This window comes from Corella eumyota, chromosome 2, assembly GCF_963082875.1.
Source record: "Corella eumyota chromosome 2, kaCorEumy4.1, whole genome shotgun sequence".
NCBI classification, from domain to species: domain Eukaryota; kingdom Metazoa; phylum Chordata; class Ascidiacea; order Phlebobranchia; family Corellidae; genus Corella; species Corella eumyota.
Genome location: NC_137491.1, coordinates 17803929 through 17829843, shown reverse-complemented (window position 1 = coordinate 17829843; position 25915 = coordinate 17803929). Strand labels below are relative to the sequence as shown.

The 25915-nt window shown below is 27.7% G+C and overlaps 3 protein-coding genes across 4 annotated transcripts; 2 read left to right on the top strand and 1 right to left on the bottom strand.

Moving 5' to 3' along the window:
- The first annotated feature begins 1179 nt into the window (after nucleotides 1–1179).
- LOC145742580 (tRNA (34-2'-O)-methyltransferase regulator WDR6-like) lies at nucleotides 1180–5510 on the top strand. The gene is made up of 10 exons (XM_082560356.1): nucleotides 1180–1183; nucleotides 1767–1936; nucleotides 2214–2316; nucleotides 2718–2827; nucleotides 3210–3353; nucleotides 3465–3641; nucleotides 3988–4081; nucleotides 4553–4639; nucleotides 5130–5444; nucleotides 5506–5510. The coding sequence occupies exons 1-10, from the start codon at nucleotides 1180–1182 to the stop codon at nucleotides 5508–5510; spliced, it is 1209 nt and encodes a 402-aa protein (XP_082416482.1).
- On the bottom strand, nucleotides 5262–17496 carry LOC145743986 (uncharacterized). 2 transcript variants are annotated; one of them, XM_082562073.1, is made up of 23 exons: nucleotides 17210–17496; nucleotides 16896–17095; nucleotides 15678–15786; nucleotides 15385–15456; nucleotides 14457–14587; nucleotides 14082–14182; nucleotides 13230–13324; nucleotides 12811–13010; nucleotides 12400–12509; nucleotides 12055–12213; nucleotides 11571–11711; nucleotides 10556–10681; nucleotides 10261–10407; nucleotides 9579–9775; nucleotides 8925–9131; nucleotides 8484–8690; nucleotides 7787–7895; nucleotides 7063–7464; nucleotides 6879–6914; nucleotides 6586–6745; nucleotides 6388–6527; nucleotides 6219–6294; nucleotides 5262–5822 (listed from the first exon to the last, which is right to left on the bottom strand). In XM_082562073.1, the coding sequence occupies exons 2-23, from the start codon at nucleotides 17084–17086 to the stop codon at nucleotides 5645–5647; spliced, it is 3294 nt and encodes a 1097-aa protein (XP_082418199.1). In that variant the 5' UTR covers nucleotides 17087–17095; nucleotides 17210–17496; the 3' UTR covers nucleotides 5262–5644. The 2 variants fall into 2 exon arrangements, with proteins under 2 accessions (XP_082418199.1, XP_082418200.1); XM_082562074.1 differs by having other exon boundaries at nucleotides 5262–5819.
- A 457-nt stretch (nucleotides 17497–17953) lies between these two features.
- LOC145742579 (noelin-2-like) lies at nucleotides 17954–20857 on the top strand. The gene is made up of 9 exons (XM_082560355.1): nucleotides 17954–18010; nucleotides 18355–18504; nucleotides 18637–18699; nucleotides 18801–18914; nucleotides 19162–19328; nucleotides 19488–19707; nucleotides 20007–20179; nucleotides 20458–20542; nucleotides 20723–20857. The coding sequence occupies exons 1-9, from the start codon at nucleotides 17954–17956 to the stop codon at nucleotides 20855–20857; spliced, it is 1164 nt and encodes a 387-aa protein (XP_082416481.1).
- Nucleotides 20858–25915: the final 5058 nt, after the last annotated feature.

Here is a 25915-nt window from a genome sequence, read left to right as displayed (position 1 = left end):
ACATGATCAAACCGAGCATCAGGGTTTGTGAATGTTCCCAAACGTGATGACGTGTGTCGATGAATTTTTGATCGTTGCATGATTTTGTCCAATCTTTTAAATGCATGATTTTGTCCAATCTTTTAAATCTTGTTTTATATTTGGCCCAACAAATCTTGCAGTTATTAACTTTTTTGTAGCTTGAACACCAGGGTGAGATTTTGAATGAAATGTGTTAAAGATGCATTTTCGAAATTCTTTTGGCACCAAAGGCCGGTGTGTACCAGTTGATGTATCACAAATAAGGCTGCTGCTGCTCGCAGGTATCAGAATTTCTTTTAGCGTTAACGCCGTTGTATTTAGTTGAAGAAAATTTTGAATTTCCTTGTCATTTTTCTGAGCTTCGGCCATTTCAACAAAATCTAATATTTCATTTTTGCTTGCTTTTTCTACGTTGCAAACATCAGGACGAGACAGTACATCAGCGACGATATTTTCTTTTCCTTTGACATGACGGATGTCATTGGTGTATTGTGAAATAATGTCTAAGTGTTGCGATTGACGTGGTGAACAACGTTCTGGGTTTGTTGTTAAAGCGTAAGTTAACGGCTTGTGGTCAGTGAACACTGTAAAATCACGTCCTTGCACAAAGTAACGAAAATGTAAGATCCCGCAATAAATTGCAAGTAATTCTCTATCAAATGTGCTATAGCGTGTTTCTGCTGGAGTTAACTTTCTTGAAAAAAATGAAATTGGTTTCCATTGATCATTGATAAATTGTTGAAGTACAGCACCAATAGATACGTTTGAGGCATCTGTCATTATACTGGTCCGAGCACTTTGACTTGGATGGCAAAGCATTGATGCATTGGCCAGTGCATTTTTCAAAGCGTCAAAAGCAATCACCAAATTTTCGTTCCATTCCAAATTTTTTAATCTTGTTGTTTTTGGTTTAATCATTTCGTACAAAGGGGATCCTAACCTAGCACAATTTGGAATAAATCGATGATAGAAATTTACCAATCCCAAGAAACGCTGTAATTGTTTCTGTGTTTTGGGCAGTGGAAAGTCTTTGATAGCTTGAACTTTTTCGTCAAGAGGCTGTATACCGTGTTTGTTAACATGGTGGCCAAGAAAAATTAGCTCCGTTTGTCCAAAAACGCTTTTAGCAGGGTTTATCACAACACTGAAGTTTTGAAAATGCGTAAATAATTCATTTAAATGATGAATATGCTCGGTCTCAGAAGAACTTGCTATTAAAATATCGTCAATATAGGCATAGCAAAAATCAAGACCTCTTATTACTTGATCTATAACTAAATCTCTAGTAGCCTTTCACTGTTACTCAAAAAAAAAATCTAGTTTTCCCAACCAAATCTTTAGTTTTTTTTATTGGTTTAGCTTTTTATTGGTTTCAACATGATTGATAAGGTAATATCGCCATTTATAAGCATTAATTTTTTATATTAGTAGTTGATTATTTACACTTTGTTAATATGGTAAAAACATTAACTGAGATAAGTCCGTGATAGTTTACCCATGTACTACGAATCACAAAGCCTTTAATTTGAACATATGTATATATCATCCCTTTAGATCTATTATATACAGAGAATTTATTTTTTTTGTCGTAATATATATCTTTTCAATATATTCATTTAAAAAGTGTTTTGCCTAATTAAATGTCCAATTTATAGCCTTTACAAAAGTATGTTTACATACAAGGAATTAGTAATGAAAATTATCATTAAATGAAATATTCACAAAAACCTTTATTTCTTTATTAGACAAACCTGAACCTATACACACTATACATGGTGTCCATGGTAAAAATGGTGTCACTAGTTTGTGCCAACATCAAGATATAATTACAAGTACTGGAAGGGATGGATACTGGAGACAATATGTTGTTAGAAAAGAAAAAATTAATCTATTGTCCAAAAACAGAGCTCTACAGGTTTATAATTATTATTTTATTTAACAATGGATTTTCAAAAAAATTGACTTGGTGTGCCTAAAATTGCATTTTGTAACTGTTATTACTCGGATTTAAATTTGGGATGCATTTACCACTTTTATGTATTTTTGGCTAGTTAGTGTTGTCCATTTATTCTCTGAAGGGGATTAAACCTAGGATCTCAAGTTGTATATAACAGAAATGTTTAGAAATTTAAACAGCATTTTTATTAGTTAGAAATTTGGTAATGTGCTTAATTTGTTATATGTTGTTGCAGGGTATGGACTGGATAGAGGGATGTGATGTCATAAACAAGAACAATAGGATGTATTTTTATGGATTTCATGGAAACAAATTCATTGTATGGAGTAAATTTTCAGGTAAGAGAATTAGGTATTTAACAACTTAATAATGGGTACTTGTCAAGGTTATGAGTACTTGACATTGTGGGTAATGCTAGGGTTAATTTTTAACCCAGTCTCAAGTGGCTTTTGAAATTGGGGATATTATAGATTATAATTGCCTGATATATAGTTATGCTGCTAATTAAGTGCTGGCTCAGCAGGAGTTCATACCGTTTATAGTGCCTTACTTAGGGCCCTACAGCATGAGGTCAGTGGGGATTGAACCCACGAACTCATAGTAGTGTAGCAAGTGTTCTTACCACTACAACATGCTGCCGGATTTTAAAAGCCTTAAAGGATTTATGTGTTGGGGGTGCACAAATACTTGTTGGGGGGGAGGGTGGTGTAGATTTTCTGTAAAACCCTCTTTTTATTAGGTGACGAAACGTTCTCAGTTCTTTGTGGAGGGTGTCACCGATCATGGGGATTCTCAACTGAAAAATCAAAATTTGTTTTCCTCAAAGCTGGGCAACTTAATATTTGTGAGGTTAATACATTTTGTTTTAAAATAAATTTTAGATTATTTTGTTTGCGTTATATATAGTTAGTTGTTCAATAGCCTGCCCTATGATTAAATTTTAATTTGTCATAATATGGTCGCAATTCTTAACTAACATCTTTCTGCGATAATTTACCCATGCACCACAAAAGCCAGTTTTATTTATTTTGTAGGGCTAGAAATTGAACAAATATATATATATATCATTCCCTAAGTACCATTAAATATAAAATTATTCTGTCATAACTTAGTTTTGTTTGGTTATGACAGTTTTGTAACTGTTTAAATGCTTACTCAATAGTGGTAAAAAAAACTTAAAAAGTACAACCATTGTGATTTTGTAATAAAATTAAAAATCATTTTTTTTTAGATTCCTTTTGATGTAACTTTAGAATCTCTAATAGACTGCGGACTACACACTCAACAAACAAATTGTGTAAAATTTTTGGGAAACACTGTAAAGGATAATGACAAAGATGCAGTTGTCATAGCAACTGCAGGGGAAGACACCAAAGTTATTATTTCTGTTGTATGGCAATTCAAAAATATAAGCAAAGTGCGTAAAAAAATTTTCTATTACATTTCTTTAGATTTTATTAATTTAAAGTTTTACTGATTTTTTTAGTTGGAAGTTCTTTATGTTTTAAGCGACCATTCATCAAATGTTCGATCTATTTCTGTATTGAAAAATATTACAAATTGTGACAAGAGTTTAACGGAAGTTTTAATGTGCACTGCTGGCAGTAAGGCCACACTAAATCTTTACAAAATTCTATTTTCTCCAAGTTCGATCTCACAGAATGTAAGTTTCTGTTCATAGTGTATTAATTTTAAGAATGGCGGTGGAATAGGGTAAACTATTCTTGGTTCCATGTCCAATTAACTCGGAGACAACTTAGCTGTGAACAGCTTAACCTGATGACAATACAGCCTTGACAAAAAACTAAAAACCACTATTTTCTTGTTTGTTTATTTTAATAAACTTGTCAAAATTTTTGTCAGGTTAAGTTGTCGTTGGGTTTAATTAATTAATTACTTAGAATTTCATATTTAAATTTAGTATAGAACTTTACCATATTTTGTAAATAACATAATTATTTTTACTGTTGTATGTAAAAAAGCTTAATAAATGTTTTTAATCATTTTAGAAATGTATGGTTGAACATATTGGATCATATTGTAATAGTATAAAGGAAAAATCAGATGTTAGATTCATGTCAGTAACCATGTATAGGGAAAAAGGTAAGACTTAAATAAAAACCTTATAATATTAGAATTTATACTACTCGAATATAATATTTAATTGTATCAAAAAAAATTTTTTACATTATTTATCCTTGATGTGAGAAGTTATGACCCAAACATTGAGTAACATCAGTTACCCTGACCCAGTCTTAAATTGCTCTTGGCATTATTTTTATGTTAAAGATTATAAAAGGGCAATTAAGCTGCTGATTATGTGTTGGCACTACAGCACAAGAGCAGTGGGGATCAAACTCAAGACCTTATGTAGTAAAGACAAGTGTGCTGAATACAACACGATATTTGATACTTAGGGACAAATTAAATGTAGTTTAATCCTTAGGTTTAACTTAGTTTAATCGTTATACCATTACCCTTTAAAATCAAATAGAGTTCTGCATTCTGACAATTATCAGCATACCTTTTTCCATATATTTCACATTTAATTAATATTGAGGTTGTAATTTCTAGACGACAACGACCACACGATGGCGATAGCATGCTCAGATGGAACAATAAAATGCATACAATACAAAAATCAAGCAATCCAACCAATATGTAAATTTTAAAACCGAAAAAATATCTAAAAAAATGACAAAAAAAATTGTTGTGTATACATAGATAATTTTTGACATGTATAAAATTAAATCGTAACAACACAAGTTTAGTTTATGTTAAACTAGTTTTAAAAATGCTAGAAAACACTGTTAAAAATACACTGTTTAAAAAATATTTAGTTATTTTTTATCAAATATAAACTAAATATATAATATTGCAACTAGAAATTTAAACACTACAGTGCATTTAAAATAAACAATAGGACGTCTTTAACAATATTTTAGTATTTTTATACAAAATTTGAAATATTTGTACAACACTTTATTTTAAATTTAAAAAATAATTAATTTAGGTCCAATTTTAATACAGTTTTTACAAAGCTACTTCTTTTAACTGAAATAATTATAATTAATATTATTATAATAAACTATTAAAACTTGTTGTAAATTTTTTTGCCCAATTATAAAACCATTGTTTTTTGTATATTTAGGCACATCAAAGGAATATCAACATTGCTTTTTAACAATATTTTCTTTTAATCATCTTCTTATTTGTGGTTCAACCGACGGTAGCACTTATTTTATGACCCAAAATTTGGAAGAAATTTTTTCGCTAAAATCCCATCAGTCAGGTATCAACGCTATTTCGATGAACGATTTTACAAGTAACAGACAACATTATGGGATACTTGTTACTGGGGGTGATGATAACGCAATCCACATTGCAATATTTCAAATTCAAAATAACGAAATTATTGTTATCGATAAATGTTTAATCATTAACGCTCATTTAGCTCAAATTACCGGTATAAATTTGCGTAAAGTTAAAAATGACTTTATCCTCACATCTGTTGGAATTGATCAAAGATTGACTCGGTGGAAACTCGAAATATCGGAAGAAATTAAAATAAATTGTGAGCGAAAATGGACAGAAATTATTCACATCGCAGACGCTTCAAGTTTGGAAGTAATCGACGAAAAAATTTTAATCAGTGGTCGCGGCATTTTACACGGGATCACCGCTGACTAAAGTTCGCTGGGGTGAACCCCGGGTGTCATCATGGAGCAGGTTTGACCGGAAAGGTGAGCCTCTGTGGTTGTTCGATTTTGCTGGCTCGTTCACATAAAAAGTTTTGGTCGATTTTGGGAGGTTGTCAATGGGAGAAGTTAATATTCCATCTCTGCTATTTAAATGAGAACAAAAGGTTGGTTCAAGTGTCTTTACACTCACAGTTGGTTTGGACTTTATATTTATACACAAAGTTTTATTTTTGTGATAACTACCTCAAAGAAATTACCCCACCAAAAATATACCATAAACTCTTTTTAAAAATTTGTTTTAAAAAAAAAAAAAAAGACTTTTTAAAAAACTTCATTTTTGGGGGTGCTTTTAAAAAGTAAGTATTTGTGTAATATGTTAAAAATGTAAGGGTAGTTGCTATGTATCTATTTCTTAATCCTGTGTGTAGCCTTTTTTACTACATTACGCAATATACTATAATATATATAGCTTGGATAGCCGGTAATTTAAATAATAATACCTAGTTTAAAATGTAAAAAAACTTAGTTAGAAAACTTACGGTATATGTTTGTATGTGACTTGTCTTAGTTGTAGTTGTGCTAATGAATCCATTCTATTTCCATATTTGCCTGAAACTGAATACAACATTCAGATAACAAAATGTAAAAATAGTAGACTTTTTATAAAAATTAAAAATTAAGCTTTTTATAAAAATTAAAAACTTTTACCTGATTTTGGAAGATGGGCAGGTTGTGTCCTTAACTGTGTTGGTATAAATTTATATTTATTTTTGTCGTAACCTGTTGGCAATTCTGAAAGCCAGTTTTCGGTTGACAGTGGGGAGTCATGACGAAAAGTTTTAGTCGGCCTAAAAATTAGATTTTCACATAAAATATTTTTTTTTTTTAATACACAAATTTTTTTACCTGTGGGCTCCTTTAAATGTTTTGTAATTAATAGGAGATAAGGCAGAACTCTTTTTCTTTCTTGTTTCAGTTGAATAAGCATCGTAGTCGGACCAATAACCTTTTGAAGACAGTGTTTTTAAACTACCTATACTTTTACTGTAGCGACTTTCATGATAATCTATAAACATAATTTATTTAAAAGGGTACGTAATATCTTGGAATTTTTTGTTTAATTTTTAATTTAAAATAAAAAAATATTGTTTGGTGAACTTTAAAGAAATTTTACATTTCGTCAAAAAATATTTTTATACCTGCTAAAGAAAGCGGTTGCAATTTCCTTAAAATATCTAAAAAAAAAAATTTGCAAAGTCAATTTATGCTGATGATTTTTTACGAAACAGTAGTTAGGTTAGTTAATATAAGATTCTAAAACTCTAGTCTGTAAAGTTGACCCTCCCACATCAATGAATAATTAAAATTTTGTAAAAAACTTACCTTTTGAATGTGGCTCGTGTAAAAAACCTGAATCATCGTTTGAAGAATCCGAACTATTAGAAGACAGTAACCGATTATTCTTTCTCACTTTATAAACATGTTTTTCACGCATTAGTTTAATATCAGGATGCACAGTCATACTGTCTGTAGAATCGTTCCTATACTTATCAACAAATGTCATTTTCGGTAGAACTGTAAACTCAGGTTTTCGATTCGTTAAAAAGTTAATAAATGATTTCTCATTGTCTAGTGGCTCTATTTTGCTTGGTTTCGATTTCTGTTTAGGTACAATCCGCTTTGCCATAATCTGTTTCTGTTGACTGTCTTCTTCTTCCATTGAAAGTAGGTCGTTCCAAGATACTGGCTCGATTAAAAGTTTGTTACTTCGTTGTGCTATTATACCTAGAATGTGACATTTTTATTTTATCATGGTCTATATAAAATCTTGAGGTTTAACTATGACTTAGCAATATTTAAAACCATTCTGTCATGTCAAGTGCAAAATTAATAGTAAATTTAATATATAGTATTTGTCTTTAACTTTTTGTATTTACTAAAAAATGGGTTTCTTTGTACAAAATCTAATTATGTTTTTATACACAAATATGGATAAAATAAGTAAATATTCCACTTGTCTGCTTAATAGATATGTACATATTTGGTTATGGGTTTGTATTATATAATTATTGTGTAATACTTTGCTTAATTAATATATTGTACTTGCCTGTTGTGGGCTTAGGTCTGAGTGGGTATTCTGATTTAGTTTTTCTTAAAAACATTGACATGTCTTTTCTTGATAGAGTTGTTTCTTTGTGTAAATTGCTTGTAAAACTCTGTTAATTAAAGACCAAGTATTATCATTTAAATATGAATTTAATGTTTTATTAATGGTGACTTTTGTATCTTAAAAGAAAAATAACATTTATTTTAATTCATTATTGGAAAAAAGTTACACTTTACTCCCTAGATAGCCAAGCTTTCGGTACTCCGTTAAAGTTCAAATTAAGAATGTACCGTGTAAATTTATTGCTGATTAGCCTGTTACAGATTCTTGGTACAAACAGAAAAAATAAATGCATATTGTGGACAAGGCAGCGTGGTGTAGTGGTAAGAACTCTTGCTACACCACACATGAGGTCGTGGGTTCAATCCCCAATGATCTTATGCTGTAGCGCCCTTGGGTAAGGTGCTATAAACGGTATAAACTCCTGCTGAGCCAGCACTTAATCAGCAGCATAATCATTGGGCAATTAAAGTCTCTATAATATCCCAAACTGGCACAGGCAACTCGAGACTGGGTCGGAGTAACTTATGTTACTCTATGTTTAAGTCGTGCATTCGACTTTCCCACATCGAGGATAAAGATATATACAAAAAAGAAATAAATAAATAAATGCTATACTCAATGTTGCTACTATTACCTTTAAAGGAGCACCATTTAAAACAGCTGGGTTCGATCTTTTGTAACTTTTCATAATCTCATCATGTGAATGGACAGCAGAACTGGCAGTGGAGTGGTCGTTAGCCCATGACCCATCGTTGTCACTAGGTGGTGCACGATGCTCATATTTAAAAGACTTACCCGACAAACTTGACACACAAGAAGAAGGACGAACCAGGTTTCTTTTCTGTTTTTTTTCAATAATAAAAAAATTAAACAACTTGATATAAATATGTAAAAATGAATAAGATATTACAAATTTTAAAGTTTTATAAAATTTGTGTACTGTTTTTAAGTTGTGTTATTTAGTTGTTTTTTAATATGATGATAAAGTTAGGTAATTACTTAACATTTTGTGTATAAAGTCAATAATAATTTTATTTAGTAAATTTAAGTTAAAAGTATTGAAAAAGCGTTTTACCTTTTTTTGTTTGGGACGAGTAATACCAATTTGAGTTTTAGCTTTTTCCAATTGAAATTCTTTTGTTTTCTCGTTTTGAAATTCCTTAGCTTTAAAAGAATGAGTTTTGAGTTTGTGACGACCAGGTTCTGGTTGTGATTTATCTTTTTGAGTTTTCTTTTTTGTGGGTTCGCTCTCACACCTCCCTTCGCTTGTTATTGCACAAACCTAGTTAGACGAATTGTTTAAAAATTAATGTATAAAATGTTATTTTTCAAAAATAAAGTATTGGGACTAAATGTCCAACAAGCCCTTTAATTCATAATTATTAAATTACACAGATTATTTTAATTTATTTATATAGCATGCTTAATTGTTGAATAATAAATTTGCAGTTATGGATAATATCACTAATAAATTTACTCATTTAAAGAGCAAAATACCTGAGTATTATACAAAATATTTAAATGGATTTTATTTTTGTTGGACTATCTTTTTTAGATAAACACTATATGTCTACTTTTGTTGAATTAAGCCCTTAAATTTAAATTTATTCATATTTTAATATGTGTACACTAAAATTTTCTTTTGTAACTTTTCACAATCTTGAAGTTTTAAAAGGCTTAAGACAATAACCATTTATGTTATTATAATATATTGATAGTGTTAACCTACAGTAAAAGAATATTCCGTATCCGGTGTTAAACTTTTGGCATAAAACACCTTGTCAGTCCCGGAAAATATAACTTCCTTGTTTGCTAGTAACTCGTAGCGGAAAAATCGACCAAGTGGTACGATTGGTGCGTTCCAAGTCACATGACACTCATTTCGCCCAATCACTGTAACTGATGGTCTACCAGGTGCATGTGCTCCTAAAAATTAATAGTAAAATATTTTTTGTGCGTTAAATCTTACTAGTTGATAGCCTGCCCACAGTCAGGATTTTAATTGTTGTAAAATGGTGGTAAATCTCAACTAGTATTTGCTCTCAAAAATGTATGCGCACACCACAAGAGGCAGTTTTATTTATTTCGTATGCCTATAAACTGGACATACATATATGTATTTAGTAAGCCTAAATATATCAGGCACTATGCTCCGTTATATATAGATGATATTGTTTTGAAATAGTTTTGTTAAATTTGCATATCTTTTGTAAGTTAAGTTGTCTTTTTATTGGTATTGGTTGAGAATTACATAAAAAATAATACGTATTTTAATACTGTTAATTTTGCTAATGTAAGGTCATACTTTGTAAAAATCTTTAAAAGTATGGTTTTAAAATAAATTATAATTTTTATGGTTTTTAGGTATCTCTATATTAACATTTTAAATTTAAATGTCATAACTTCTTTACCTAATTCTTCAGTTTGTGCCTGAATTGTAGCCTTCTCACCATTTCCTTTAGTTGAAATAGCACAAACGTGTAAGGTATATGTTGAGTTGGCTTGCAAGCGACTGAATATATATGATAATTCAAACGTAGTCTCCAACAATTTTTCACCTTCAAAAAAATATTTTTAAATATATATGTTAGTGTTTTTTAAACCAAATATTGGTGTATAAGTTATTAATACATTACTGGTTTTTATTAAAAATAAAAAAAATAAATTTTAAATTATTAAAAATAAATTTTTATTTTACCCACTTACCCAAAAACACAGAATATCCCCTTAACACCCCATTTGGGCACTCAGGTAGATTCCAACTTACTCTTATTTGACTTGGGGTTGAACCCACCACTCGGAGGCATTGAGGAGCTGATGGTAAATCCTCACCTAAAAAAAATTGATTTTTTTGAATGAAATTTTTAAACAAGGTCCAAGTTGTTTGGATTAAAAATTTATGCAACATTTTTTAACAATTTGTCTTTAACTATTAAGGCAACGGTTGATTTTCCATCAATTTAATGATTTAAAACTAGCCATTAATTTTGTCATTTTTTCTTATTTAAAATGTGTTTAAGCTACTGAATTTTGTCATGAGTTTGTTGCTATTAATTTTAATATCCAAATTTAAACTTGTTTTCCAATTTTTTAGTTTAAAATTTTAAAGTAAATATTTAAACCCAAATTCACAGTAAGATAAGTATCAAATACTTAATAGTTCAATTCGAAAAATTAAATATCAATATTTTAAATCCTAAATACTAGGAATTCAGAAAAATCCCTTTGTATTTGACAATGTTTTCCCATTATTCCCTTATTGTTAGATCTGGTAAATATTTGATTAATGTATTCTTGTATTCCTAATGACCACTTTAATCTATTTGCCAAGGACTTGGGTTGAAGCTTAAATTGTTTTTGTATTGATTGAGGTCTGTTGGGTTAATAGTAAATTTCAAGTGTGTGTTACAGTGGCTATTCAAAATGAGTCATATTGCTCTTACAAGAAAAAATAAACCCTGTTTTTTGAATCTTGTTTTTGAGAATTGTTTTTAAAAATGTTGCTTTTTTGCCTAAAACATTATTTTCTTACAGCTTTTTCGATTTTAAATTTTTTTCGACTACTTTATGCCCTAATTAAAAAAATAGAAAGGTTAATGTAAAACATATCAACAGAGAATAATTAAAGAAGTAGAAGGTGCATAAAAAATTAAAAATGTTACTTTTTTATGTCAAAACAAAAATACCAGCATAAAATATCATATTTTGAACTTGATATTACCTGTAGTGGCAGTAACAATTGCACTGTAAGGACTATCATCTCCATAAGCTGACGCTCTTAGTTTAAATGAATAATTTGTGTTAGGTGTCAAGTTAGATAAAACAGTGAAACATTCTTTTCCTTTGTATACTATTTTACTACCTAAAAAAAAAGAAGAAATAAAAAAATATAATTTTAGTGTTGTGTTTGTCCCAGACTAATATCATTATATAGAAAATAATTAATTTTGGGGTTCTTTTTTATTTTTTGTTATAGTTTTGTTTTGATATTAGATAAAATATACACTATGCTATTGAAACTTGTTATGAAATTATATAATTTTAATTCTTTTCTATAAATATTGTCTAAATTATATTTATAATCTTAAAGTGGTTTTTGTTTTTTGGGGGGTCATAAATTAAACAATTGGCAACCAAAATAATTAAATATCTAAAAAACATTGTGGAATTTGTATTTTTTGTATTTATATTCCAGATTAACATACCGTCACATAATTTATAAATAATATCCAAATCCTTTTTTGCTTTGATCTCATCCCAACTTGCTTGTATACTTGTAGAGCCAAGCACTTTTAAAACAGGAGGGCTGGGGGCTTCTAATCTTTTTAAATGGCCCAAGGTTTTACGGATTTCTTCATTTAATTCTAAAATAAAAAGTTAGTGTTGGTTTTTTATATGCATTGACTAAATGTAATTATATTGTTTTTGTTGATCTATTTTACCATAAACAGCAAAGTTAACACTATTTTCATACAATAAAAGCACATAAAATTTAATATACTTTTTAAACAGTGTTGCAACAAACAATAAAAATAAAAAGTTTTAGTGACCTTTTGTATTTGTCGATTTATTTAGGTTTTTGTCAAGTGCATTTAATACGGTGTCTCCTTCTCTTAGTTTAAATACACCACGCTTGTGACTTGATAATGTCCTCAAAGTCCTAAAATTACAAAAATATTAAAAGCCTAATTTAAGATTAATATTAAAGGCAGCAAAAATGCAGTTTTTTTTATGTTAGTTAAGTTGTGGAAACTTTGATCTTTAGTCTTTTTTAAAAAAAACAAGGTTACGAATATTTAATTTTTTAAATAAATGTTTTAACATGATGTTACTATAGTTATATACATGTTAACACTATAGTACCAGTGTGTTATTTTAAGTTTGTACAATACTTATTTAAGTAGAAAAATATATCTATCAAGATTTTTTGGTGATCTGAAAATGTAAATTTTTTTTCTTACATTGCAGCAAACCAGGCAGCTTCAATGTCTTCAACATTACCCAACAACAACAACAATCTGTTTAAAACCTCGTTAAATGCACTGTTAGATAGAACACGCTGGTTGCCATCTGAATCTGTTGCCAAGCAACTGACAGCAAAACAGGCATTTTTGGCACTGCCCATGTCTCCCTTTGTTAACATTCGGCAAAGTGTGGTTAACTAAAAAATTTAAACAATTTATTTTTTTCTTTTGTATAGCATAACTGTAGATAAGCCAATAGTTTTTTTATAGATAATAAAATTTAATTACTTGGTAAAATAAATAAAAGATGACACAATATGGGACCTTGCTTGAATTTAAGTTGTATATTATAAAATGTAAGAATTTTTATATTTTTCGAAATTTCGACATTTTTATTATAAAACTTAATCATTTACCATTTTTTCTGTCTCCGGACAGTTTAGAAGTCTTTCTTTACCTGGCGACATATCGAGTAGCCTACCAATGGCAAATGCCGCATTCATTCCTCTACCTATAATACAAAACCACACTGTTCAAACAAAAATTAACTAATATATCACTACATCTCACAATAACAGTCGGTTCAAGACCGACACTGCAAATATTTTTGAAGTTTTTTCAACAATGAGCCACCTTGACAAGGCATTGTTGTCCGATTTTTAGAATGTGACCCTGAGTAGCATTACTAATAAATCAAACTTGGTGGTTGGCCTTCGGATAATATAATGTGGGAAAATTCAATGGAATAAAAACATAGGTAAACTTTAATTAAGATAAATGAGTCAAATAATTATGATAAATTAAGAGTTTTATTATATAAGACTGGTATTTTTTATGATTAATGTACTTATAGTTCATTTCTTAATTCTTTTAAGACTTGTCTAAAATTTAAAAATATTTTAATTTTGTTATTAGTCCCATTTAAAAACACAACAACAATTAGAGGGCGTAGTTTTCTATTCAAGTTTAAGCTAATTTTTCATGTTCTCTTACCAAACTGTGACCCTAGCTTTGTTTTCTTTGTTTCCTTGTAAAAAGAATTACATTGGTGCCTACCTTTTAAAGCCCATTAAGCCAAGCAAAACAACAAAACGAGAACAAAGGAAGGTATTAAATCTGTGTGCCAACAAAACCCTTAGCGCCATTGAAGGACGGTTATGTTACAACAACTGTTTATGGTGTAAATATACAGCTGAGATTATGAGAAAGTGGGAAGGCCATCTGACAAGCGTGTGAACGCGGTAATGATTTTTTACTGTTTTGTTTACCTGCGGCGTCGTTGCCTAATGATTGGATAAGTCGTGTTAGAATGTAATCTGAATTGTCGTGGTTCAAAGCCTTCTGGCAACCCTCTTCTGATATTGTTAACCTAAAAAAACAATGTTTTTTTTAATTTGGTAATTCTATGCTTGATTTAAAATAAAGTTTCATCTTTTATTAACTAAGTATTAATAATCAAATTAAAAATTATACATTTTAAATCATATTTTTATTGGTAAAAACAGTTTTAAAAAATGTTAATTTATGTTTATATAATAAAAATTGGGGCATAATAATAGTTTTTTAATCACAATTTAAAAATTAATTTTACTTTAACAATATTGGTTTATGTTTTAAAGAAGTTTTTTAACCAGTTAAGATACCTTGCTAGAACCAAAGCAGCATTAGATGCAGTCCAATTGTTTTCGTACGACAACAAATCAGTTATTCTTGTTAAAGTGTCATAAATACAGGGTTGGGATAACATCCATTTTCTACCTTCTTCTGTCTCGGCCTAAAATCAAAAACAAACTAATTAGCAAAGGTGGGCACCAAATCGTTAATGCGTTAAACGTTAAATAACGAAGTTAATTTTTTTGTTAAAATTCAACTTTTAAGTTAATTTTAAAAATCGTTATCGGACCTGTTAACTTTCGTTAAATTGTGCTTCCGTTAAATTAAGCCCGTTAACTCAATATTTCACAAGTAAATCCATGGTAATATAAGGAATATATATGTTTAAAATCGCCGGTTATCGGGTTTAATCGTCGCAATTTTTAAACGATGTAAGTAATTACTATCCGGCCACTGTTATTTGGGCATTAGGCCTATGCCAGTTTTAAAAACTTCTTCTTAACCATTTTCGTCTAGTTAAAACATGGATTAAGAGAAAAACTATTTTTTTTAAATCTTTTTTATAAAAAAGGTAATTTCTTTGTTTGTTTTAATTAAATTTTAACGTTAACGTTTAACGATAACTTCCGTTACACTTGGTTTAATTTACCGAAAAAACGTTAGCGAAGTTACTGTTATGTGTAACGAATAACCATTTAACGAAGTTGCTTTTTCGTTTAACTGTGCCCACCTATGCTAATTAGTGATCTGTTAAATATTTTAAATTAAACTCAAAAAATACTAAAAATTAAAATAGATTAAGGTGTATTAACAAAAATGTAAATAAATGGGTCACTTGAAATGTATTTTCATTCTCAAGTTATTTACTTCATAACAATTTTTTTCAACTTAGGCCTGTATTTATTATTTTATTTCAGTCTTAACTTAAGGTAATTTTATTTAAGTAAATGGATTTACCAGAGTGCCAAGAGTTCCTGCAGAGTTCATAACACATTCTGCATCATCAGATATAAGCATGTCAGTAAGATCCTCAAAAATTAATTTAATTTAAATTTAAAAAATAATATTTTTTTGAAGTTGAAATAAATTGAATATAAATTAGCCAATTAGGTTTTAACAATCATGATATTAAATATTAAATCATTGCCATAAACATTCACCACATTAAACTTTACAATTTAATCGTCAATAAATGAAATTAATAAGTTTGAACAAGCACAGACCAAATGGTCTATTAAATTCTTTATTACCTTCATTATTGTCCCTGAGAGACGACCTTTAGTTAAGGATAAAACTCTGTTTGTTCCCAGTTCAGTTTCAGCCAAGCTTCCAATAACATAAGCTGCATTACTGGAAATTCTACACAAAATTTCATATTAAATTTAAAACTTGGAAAATTATCAACAAGATTGAACAAAAAGTTAATATTTTTGTTAAGCTAAATTTACAACTTAACATGATATAAATGCAAATATATTTTTATATATATAATAAAATAAATAATTTTTTAGAAAAATAACATTTTGATAAATTAAACATATATACATTTTTTATTAGCAATAGCCTTTAACACTTTAAAAACGTAACTTAAAACTTTATACATAACAATTTACATTGACAAAATTTGTACCATAGGACAAATATTTTATACTATTTAAAAAAATAAATTGAATTTAAATTTACTAAATTCTTACTTTAAACAATTAAAATTTTTTCCACAAAAAAACATCCTGTTGCTAGTAGTACCTAATTTTCTTTTTTTAAGTGACCACAATACCTGATTTACTTTAACCCAATAGCGTACACAGTTTTATTTGTCAAATAAACATAGTGATTGTTTGCACAACAAACATATAAATCTTGTCATTTCGATAAAAGTAAATAAAAACTGTGTAGGTAAATTGTTTTAGTGGCAATTAAACTTTCCAATGCAAATAGATCCTATTACTTTTAAAATTACTACAGCTATATCATAAACTATGAATGTTAGGCATATACTCTTACTCTAAACCATAAAAATAAATATTTTGAATAAAAATTTGGGAGAATTTTTTTTAATTTAAAATTACTATTTACATTTTGTTAGCGCGTCAGACGGTCTTAAATAAAGGAAACCCTGTTATATAAATAAATTAAACCGCCTTTCATGTTTAGCTTTTTAAATAAAATTGTCTGTAGTATATATAACAAATTGTGTTAATTTTTTACATGTTATTAGTTAAACAAAAAAACTGATCTAATATTAACCCTTTGATATCTTAATTAATTTTTGTAAATTTGTTATACAATTGTCTTAAACAATCATTTTATTGAGTTAACTTTTTTAATAATAATTTCCATTGTTAATTATTGTTGAAACAATAGACCTCATTGTCATTTATATTGATTGTTATTAACAATTTTTACATTGTCTTGTTTATTAATGGCCTACACTGTCATAAAACAAAATTTTAAAGTAAAAATTTTACCTTTGTTGTTTGGAAGACAGAAGTTGTACCAATGCCCATAAAAAATCCTCACTGCCCGAGTCATTAAGAAAAGTTGAGATTGTTCGTTCTTTTGATTCGTTGATATCCTCCACAAGGCGCTCCAAACAATTTTGCTGATTCTCAATTTTGCTTGACAGAATTTGTTCAAAGTAGTTTCTTGAATTTGCCATGATTTTAATCTATAAAAAAAACAATTTTTTGGTACTTTGGCAAAAAAATAAATATGACGTTAAATTATCAAGAGATAACTATAAAAAATATAGTTATATAGTGAAAAAAAATCTATTACAAACCTTATTATAAAAGTAACCTTTTGCTGACTTATTCCCTTTTAGTTTTTACGATCTCATTTTAAAAAATTTGCTTACAAAGCCAAGCATTGCAGAACTCAATATTAGCACATGTTGCGTAACTTATTTTAGTCCTTTGTAAATTCCCGACTTTAATCCTTTTTTCGTTTATTCACCGTCAATCACTCAACAATAGAAGTTTATTATCATATGTATAAGCTCAAAACATTAAGTGAAATACAGTAGTGCCTTGGTAAATTGCGCGTCGACACGTTTTTATTACAAAGCCGCTGTGCGTTTGTAGTTTCTGAATACAAAAAAGGTTTTAAATTTAGTAATAACAACAACATGCGCGAAAAAAGCTTTGCTTCGCCATGACGACATCGACGTAGCACGTAGCGACACCGCGCGGCTGCCACTAAACTGTCCATAAACATTATTAAAACTTTTTTATTTTACGCGATTACTTAAACAAAAATTAAGTGTTTATGTAAATAATTGCAGCATTGTTTATAACATTATATGAGTAGCTTGATAAAAATACTACACTTTATGTATAGTAATTTAATAATGAATATTTGTCAATATAATTACACGGTTTTGTTTCTTTAAAGAATTCAAAAAGCCCCTAAGGCAAATAGTGATGTAATGTAATTGACGAAGAAGTATTGACCACTGCTTTGTTTTACCACTACTGGTAGTACCAAAACATACATTTAAGGTTTATATTGTAAAGACAGATCAATTATGAGTAAACGAAGAATTGATTTCAATCCAACCAGAAAAAAATTAAGAAAACGAAAGGTATGTATATACTATTGTTCGTTATCTAGACAACGTGTAAATAGATAATATCATGTATTAGCAACGCGTAGCGAGCGACAAAATAGGCAATGTTATATGTATATGTATTACCCAAAACAAAGTACTTCGTAATATATATTTTAAACATTATTGAGTATACTATCGTTAAATATACTTAAAGTAACTTCAACAAGCAAATACATAAACTTTATAAAGTAGTATAATAGGAGTTGCCTTTGTAATCGTATTATTGGCATGTTAACATTAAACTTATCTCAATTTCACGTAACTAAAACTGTAATTACATATGTTAAAAGTATTTAGAATTATGTTTTATTTTTTAGACGTTTTCTGAGCCAATACTGCTATGCTTTTTCGTCGCATTGGTTTATGGAGTTATCGTATTAAGAGCGAATTACAAAACTGTTAAACTTATAATTACTGGTCATCAACCTAAGAACCGCAATTACAAAATTGGAAATTTTGTTCCTAAGGTGGTTATAACTAAATTCCTTTGTATTAGTAATGGTTGAACTTTTTTTTTTGTTAAAACTTCATTTTTATATTTTTTTACGTTTTTTTATGTATCAAACAATGTTTTATTTAACAAATGTTTTACGCTTTAGAAGCACGAAACTATACCAAACTACTACGAACAAAAAATGCCAATCAGCACTATCCTTAACAAGGTAAACTGTCCTATTAAAAAGACATTATAATGTTTAATAATCATAATACTTTCATACAAAAATAATTGCTGTTTGAGAAATTAAAATTTCGTATTTCGCAGGAACCAAATTTAATTCAAAAATCAGATTCCAAAGCAATCAGTTACATCATTAGAAATGTATCAGAACCAATTGACCACAGGGCATTAGGTTATCCTATTGGTGCATGTATAAAGGTAAAACGAGTTTAAATATCTTTTTTTTTGTATTTTAAGTTTTGATGAGAATTTTACTTTAAATATTTTAATGATTTAGGAAGATATGGTTTATTTCTGTACTTTTTATTACAACATTTATTAAAGTTTTATAAATTTGATAAGCATATGACAATATTACAAACTTTAAAATTTTTGCAATAATGACTTAAAAGTTTTATTAAAAAAAAGGTTAATTTCTGATATATTTCATTATTTAATTTTGTAGGACACCGCAACTGAATTGCTTTACATTTTTGAAAAACATTCGGCTTCTAAAATCGTTAAAGTTTTTAGCGAGCTCGAAAATTCGACCATGATGACAAGTCACGTGATTCCTTACATGTGGGGCGGAACAGGTCACGTGGTCTTGGACGGAACTATTTATTTTAACAAGTTAGATTAAAATATTTTGAAATCTTTTAATTAAATAATAAATTTGTAATAAAAAAGACAAAATGGTGGTAACCATTTTTACGACCAGAAAAATAAGAATATTTCTATTTTATTAGTAATAATAAAAAACTTAAACATTTTTTTCCCCATTTAAAACAGATACAACACTAGCACTATAGTTAAATACAATATACAAAGCCAGAAAATATTGGTGGAAAAAGATTTTAACGATGCGGGTTGGGGAAACCGATGCAGTTATAAATTACTTGGAAGTACTGACTTTGATTTTGCCGTGGACGAAACCGGCTTATGGATTGTGTATGGAACTCATGAAACTTGCAACTTGACAATAAGCAAACTTGATTTTTCTACTTTAGAGGTATTCACAAAGCGCAGAATATGTTTAATTGTTAACTTAAGTTTACGGACACTCTAACACGTTGACGAAGTTGTCGGCAATTGGAACTTAAGTTAATACATCTATAACTTATTATATAGTTTTTAGTTAAGGGTTTTTTTATGATTAATATAATAAAAGCAAAGGTGCGCACAATTAAAACTGTTAAAAGTTAAACTGATATGAAACTCTATATAAATTTTACAAAGGTAGTTAAACTACATACTGTCAATTTTTAACTCTTTCGTAATTATGGGTGTAAAATATTTTTTGTTTTGTAGGTTACCAAAACTTGGCATACAAAGATTTTAAAAAGTGTTGTTGGTAATTCGTTCATAGCAAATGGGGTTTTGTACACAATTAAAACTCATGAAGGTTATAAGAATTTAATCAACTACGCTTTTGATACAACACGCTCTGAATATTTTTCACCGAATATTCCAATACTAAACAGGTAAAATTTGTTCTTTGGTATTGTTTTTGTAAACAAAATCTTTAATTAAACTTTTGTTCAATTACTAACTACTATCATACTTATTGCAAATATATTTACATCGAAATTTCAGTCTCTTTCGATTATTTTTACTTTTTTTTATTAATCAAGTTAAAACAAACCAATTTTTAGTTAAAACAAACCAATTTTAAACTGTTGCGTGCAAATGTTTGAAACTGTCGTTGTTTAGCAAAACACTAGTTTAAAATATACAAGAAAACGTTATTGTGTTTTTTTAGGCATGGTTATGTATCAATGTTGGACTACAACTTTAAGGAAAAAAAACTTTATGCATGGGACAGGGGTCACCTGATGACATATTATGTGTTTTATCTATAATACTAAGGTAAACTATGCCGTTTCATCATATTTAATAAACCTATATTTTATTAATTGATTAATATTCATTAAAAATTTGAATAACTATACTTAGCAATTATAAAGTTAAAAAAAAAAAAAAAAAATTAAAAAAAATAAACCATAATTTTTTATTCCATTATTTAGTGCAGAAACAAAAAGAAAAAAACGCATCAAAATCGCAAAACACGGCGCCAGATTAATAAGGAGAAATATGATTTAACTTCGCTAAATATTTCAGCATCACATATATGCCTAAGAGTTGAAACTGATGTTAATTAATATCCAATATGTCGTAATATATTATCTGGTTATTGGGTAAGCAGTGATGACAGAACTATAAAAGCAAGGTTGCTACATGTTTCAACAGAACTTCAGGTATTATAAAGATTTTGCATTGAAACTTGAACCCGTTTATTTTGAATTTAAATTTGATATGCTTAAGTCTGTTTCTTAAAAGAAATCAATTTTATCTGTATTATTTCCAAATTTTTAAAAGCAATTTTTTTCAGAGAATAATTTTTTAACCTTTCTTTTATTGATGTTTATAATTTAGTCATTTTCCAACCAAATGTATGTCCTCTTGGGTTTGTATATATGAGGTTCAGCAGCGGTTCCTAAAGAAAGTAGCATTCTCACGTCGTCTGTTCGTCGTTTGGCAGCCGGAAATCTAAGGAAACTTTTAGAAAAAAAATCGAGAATGTAGCGAATCTTTTGCGTACCGATATCCAGAATGCCAATGGGAAAGTCAGAGCAAAGATTTGTACAGACTTCCAAACTTTGAACTGAATTGGATGCAATAACATTTGTTTTTGTTGCTTACAAAGTGCATTACATCTTCATATATATTTAACTTTTTTGAAGTAAACTTTTGTTCTTGTAAAATTTAAGATTTATTGCTAAAGGAATCAGTTTAATTGCAACTAATTTATTGGATTATATATAACAATAAAGTAACAAAACTTTGGTGAATAATACCTATAAGACATTTGTTATATAGTTGTGTATAATATAAATCCTACTTGCATTGTAATAATATATAATAAGGCTTATAGGTAAAATAAATATTGTACAAATCTTTATTTTAAAGTAAAATGTCAAATATAATCAACTAAAAACATTCTTTAGTTTACTGTTAGTTTCCGCAAAGCCTAGAAAAACGTTTAAAAAAACAAAATGTAATCGTGCACTGGATTTAAGCTAAAAGCTTGCACTACGTTAACTACTGTTACGCATTGAGTTTCAGGTCCAATCTTTATTTATACAATAACAATCTTATTTAAGCTTATTCAAATAAAATTCAAATAAATACACAAAATATAAGAATATGCATTCAACACTAAAAAAGAACTAGTCCAAAAAAGCTTACATACAAAAACACAACTTGCAAACAATAAAAATAACAGTAGGCGTAAACACGTGACTAAAAGAAATAAAAGGTGTAAGCACGTGACTAAGAAGTAGATAACGACATTGTTACATTACTACGGATTTTTGAAGGTACAAGTTTGTTTTTATAACAGTTTGAATCGAGGTATAGTTACCGGCCAAAATTTATAAAAAGAGTTTTAAATCAAATTTTAATAAAATCAGTTAAATTAAAAATTGTCGAATTTTCAAATCCAATTTTTCCATTAAATCCAAGTTATGATTTATAATTAATCTAAGTTGTTATAATTAATATTATTTTTTTAAGTTTTAATACACTGTCTATCAAAATTTTTATCACAGGTTAAAAACTATTTATTTTTTTATTTTTTGTCTTAAAATGTTAGTGTGTTTATTAAAGATTTTAAATTAATATTGAGTTTTTAAATTATGATTTAAAAAATTTTTACTTTTTTTTGAAATTTTTAATATCTAAAAGTTAATGTAAGGTCGCAAAATTAAAAACTTCTTAAAATATTTAAAATTAAAGCTTAATTAACTAATAATTGTTTCAACATTTTAAATATTATTAATTAAAAAATTTTATTTGCTCAATTTATAAATTGATTCAACAATCTTACAATGCTGTTATACTGTAAATTTATGTATAAATATTTATCAAATTGGCATGATTAAAATTATAAAAATGCTTGCTACATATTTTTCATTGATGTATTGCTAATTAAGTATAATAAAAATAAATGACAAAAATGAAATAATTAAATTCTGGATTTTGTTATATTTCTCATGTACATATTTGTTAATTGTATTTTTTTAATTGTATTTTTTTTGTTAATTGTATTTTTTTCGACACTTTCATTAATAGCTGTAAATAAATGTAAAAAAGCATTAATAGATGTAAAAAAGCAATAATAGATGTAAAAAAGCTTCATTAATAGATGTAAAAAAGCAATTAAATAAATGCTAAAGGTTTTTTTAAGTTAAATTTTACCTACACAAACTTTCAATATTTTTAAATAAAAAAGTTGAATTATTAAAATTTTTTACTGTATTGCCATTGGAATTTTAACAGCATTGATAATTTTAAATACCCTAATCAATTTAAAAAATATTTTCCAAGAACATTCGGATCTAAAGATTCAAACAACAAATTTCTATTTTTAATTTATTGTTACATTACCAGCTTTACCTAACTGGCTTTAAACAAATCGAGACACAATAATAAATTTAAATAAGATATCGAAACTTAAAAACAATAATTAAAAAATTTTGTAATTTGAATAAAAACTGGATAACTTATTGCCCCAAAAACTGGGTTTAATTAGGTCACGTGATATTTTTGGCCAATGCTATTGCATATAAACTTAAAAAAAAATAAAAAATTTTAAATCGAAAAATAAATGTTTCGTCAGAACTGCACAGGTCCAATTAACGTGTTTACAAAATATTTTTTGAAAATATTAATATTCATAAAAGTTATGACACTTTTATTAAAAATTGATGAAATCTCAAAACCTAAAATTTTATATTTTATTAGACGCGCATTGACCTAACTAACATTCAAGATAAAACATTTCGCAAAAATTTTCAGTAAAACAAAAGTTACAGCAAATTTTCATTCTGGGTTTAATTAGGTCACGTGATATTTTTGGCTAATGCTATTGCATATAAACTTTTAAAAAAAATAAAATATTTTAAATCGAGAAATAAATGTTTTGTTAGAACCGCACAGGTCCAATTAACGTGTTTACAAAATATTTTTTCTAAATATTAATATTCATAAAAGTTATGACACTTTAATTAAAAATTGATGAAATCTCAAAACCTAAAATTTTATATTTTATTAGACGCGCATTGACCTAACTAACATTCAAGATAAAACATTTTGCAAAAATTTTCAGTAAAACAAAAGTTACAGCAAATTTTCATTCTGGGTTTAATTAGGTCACGTGATATTTTTGGCTAATGCTATTGCATATAAACTTTAAAAAAAAATAAAAAATTTTAAATCGAAAAATAAATGTTTTGTTAGAACCGCACAGGTCCAATTAACGTGTTTACAAAATATTTTTTGAAAATATTAATATTCATAAAAGTTATGACACTTTTATTAAAAATTGATGAAATCTCAAAACCTAAAATTTTATATTTTATTAGACGCGCATTGACCTAACTAACATTCAAGATAAAACATTTTGCAAAAATTTTCAGTAAAACAAAAGTTACAGCAAATTTTCATTCTGGGTTTAATTAGGTCACGTGATATTTTTGGCTAATGCTATTGCATATAAACTTTAAAAAAAAATAAAAAATTTTAAATCGAAAAATAAATGTTTCGTTAGAACCGCATAGGTCCAATTAACGTGTTTACAAAATATTTTTTGAAAATATTAATATTCATAAAAGTTATGACACTTTTATTAAAAATTGATGAAACCTCAAAACCTAAAATTTTATATTTTATTAGACGCGCATTGACCTAACTAACATTCAAGATAAAACATTTCGCAAAAATTTTCAGTAAAACAAAAGTTACAGCAAATTTTCATTCTGGGTTTAATTAGGTCACGTGATATTTTTGGCCAATGCTATTGCATATAAACTTTTTAAAAAAATATAAAATTTTAAATCGAAATATAATTGTTTTGTTAGAACCGCACAGGTCCAATTAACGTGTTTACAAAATATTTTTTGAAATTATTAATATTCATAAAAGTTATGACACTTTTATTAAAAATTGATGAAATCTTAAAACCTAAAATTTTATATTTTATTAGACGCGCATTGACCTAACTAACATTCAAGATAAAACATTTCGCAAAAATTTTCAGTAAAACAAAAGTTACAGCAAATTTTTATTTTGGTTTAATTAGGTCACGTGATATTTTTGGCCAATGCTATTGCATATAAACTTTAAAAAAAAATAAAAAATTTTAAATCAAAAAATAAATGTTTTGTTAGAACCGCAGAGGTCCAATTAAAGTGTTTACAAAATATTTTTTGAAAATATTAATATTCATAAAAGTTATGACACTTTTATTAAAAATTGATGAAACCTCAAAACCTAAAATCTTATATTTTATTAGACGCGCATTGACCTAACTAACATTCAAGATAAAACATTTCGCAAAAATTTTCAGTAAAACAAAAGTTACAGCAAATTTTCATTCTGGGTTTAATTAGGTCACGTGATATTTTTGGCCAATGCTATTGCATATAAACTTTAAAAAAAAATAAAAAATTTTAAATCGAAAAATAAATGTTTTGTTAGAACCGCACAGGTCCAATTAATGTGTTTACAAAATATTTTTTTAAATATTAATATTCATAAAAGTTATGACACTTTAATTAAAAATTGATGAAATCTCAAAACCTAAAATTTTATATTTTATTAGACGCGCATTGACCTAACTAACATTCAAGATAAAACATTTTGCAAAAATTTTCAGTAAAACAAAAGTTACAGCAAATTTTCATTCTGGGTTTAATTAGGTCACGTGATATTTTTGGCTAATGCTATTGCATATAAACTTTAAAAAAAAATAAAAAATTTTAAATCGAAAAATAAATGTTTCGTTAGAACCGCACAGGTCCAATAAACGTGTTTACAAAATATTTTTTGAAAATATTAATATTCATAAAAGTTATGACACTTTTATTAAAAATTGATGAAACCTCAAAACCTAAAATTTTATATTTTATTAGACGCGCATTGACCTAACTAACATTCAAGATAAAACATTTCGCAAAAATTTTCAGTAAAACAAAAGTTACAGCAAATTTTTATTTTGGGTTTAATTAGGTCACGTGATATTTTTGGCCAATGCTATTGCATATAAACTTTTTAAAAAAATAAAAAATTTTAAATCGAAAAATAAATGTTTTGTTAGAACCGCACAGGTCCAATTAACGTGTTTACAAAATATTTTTTGAAAATATTAATATTCATAA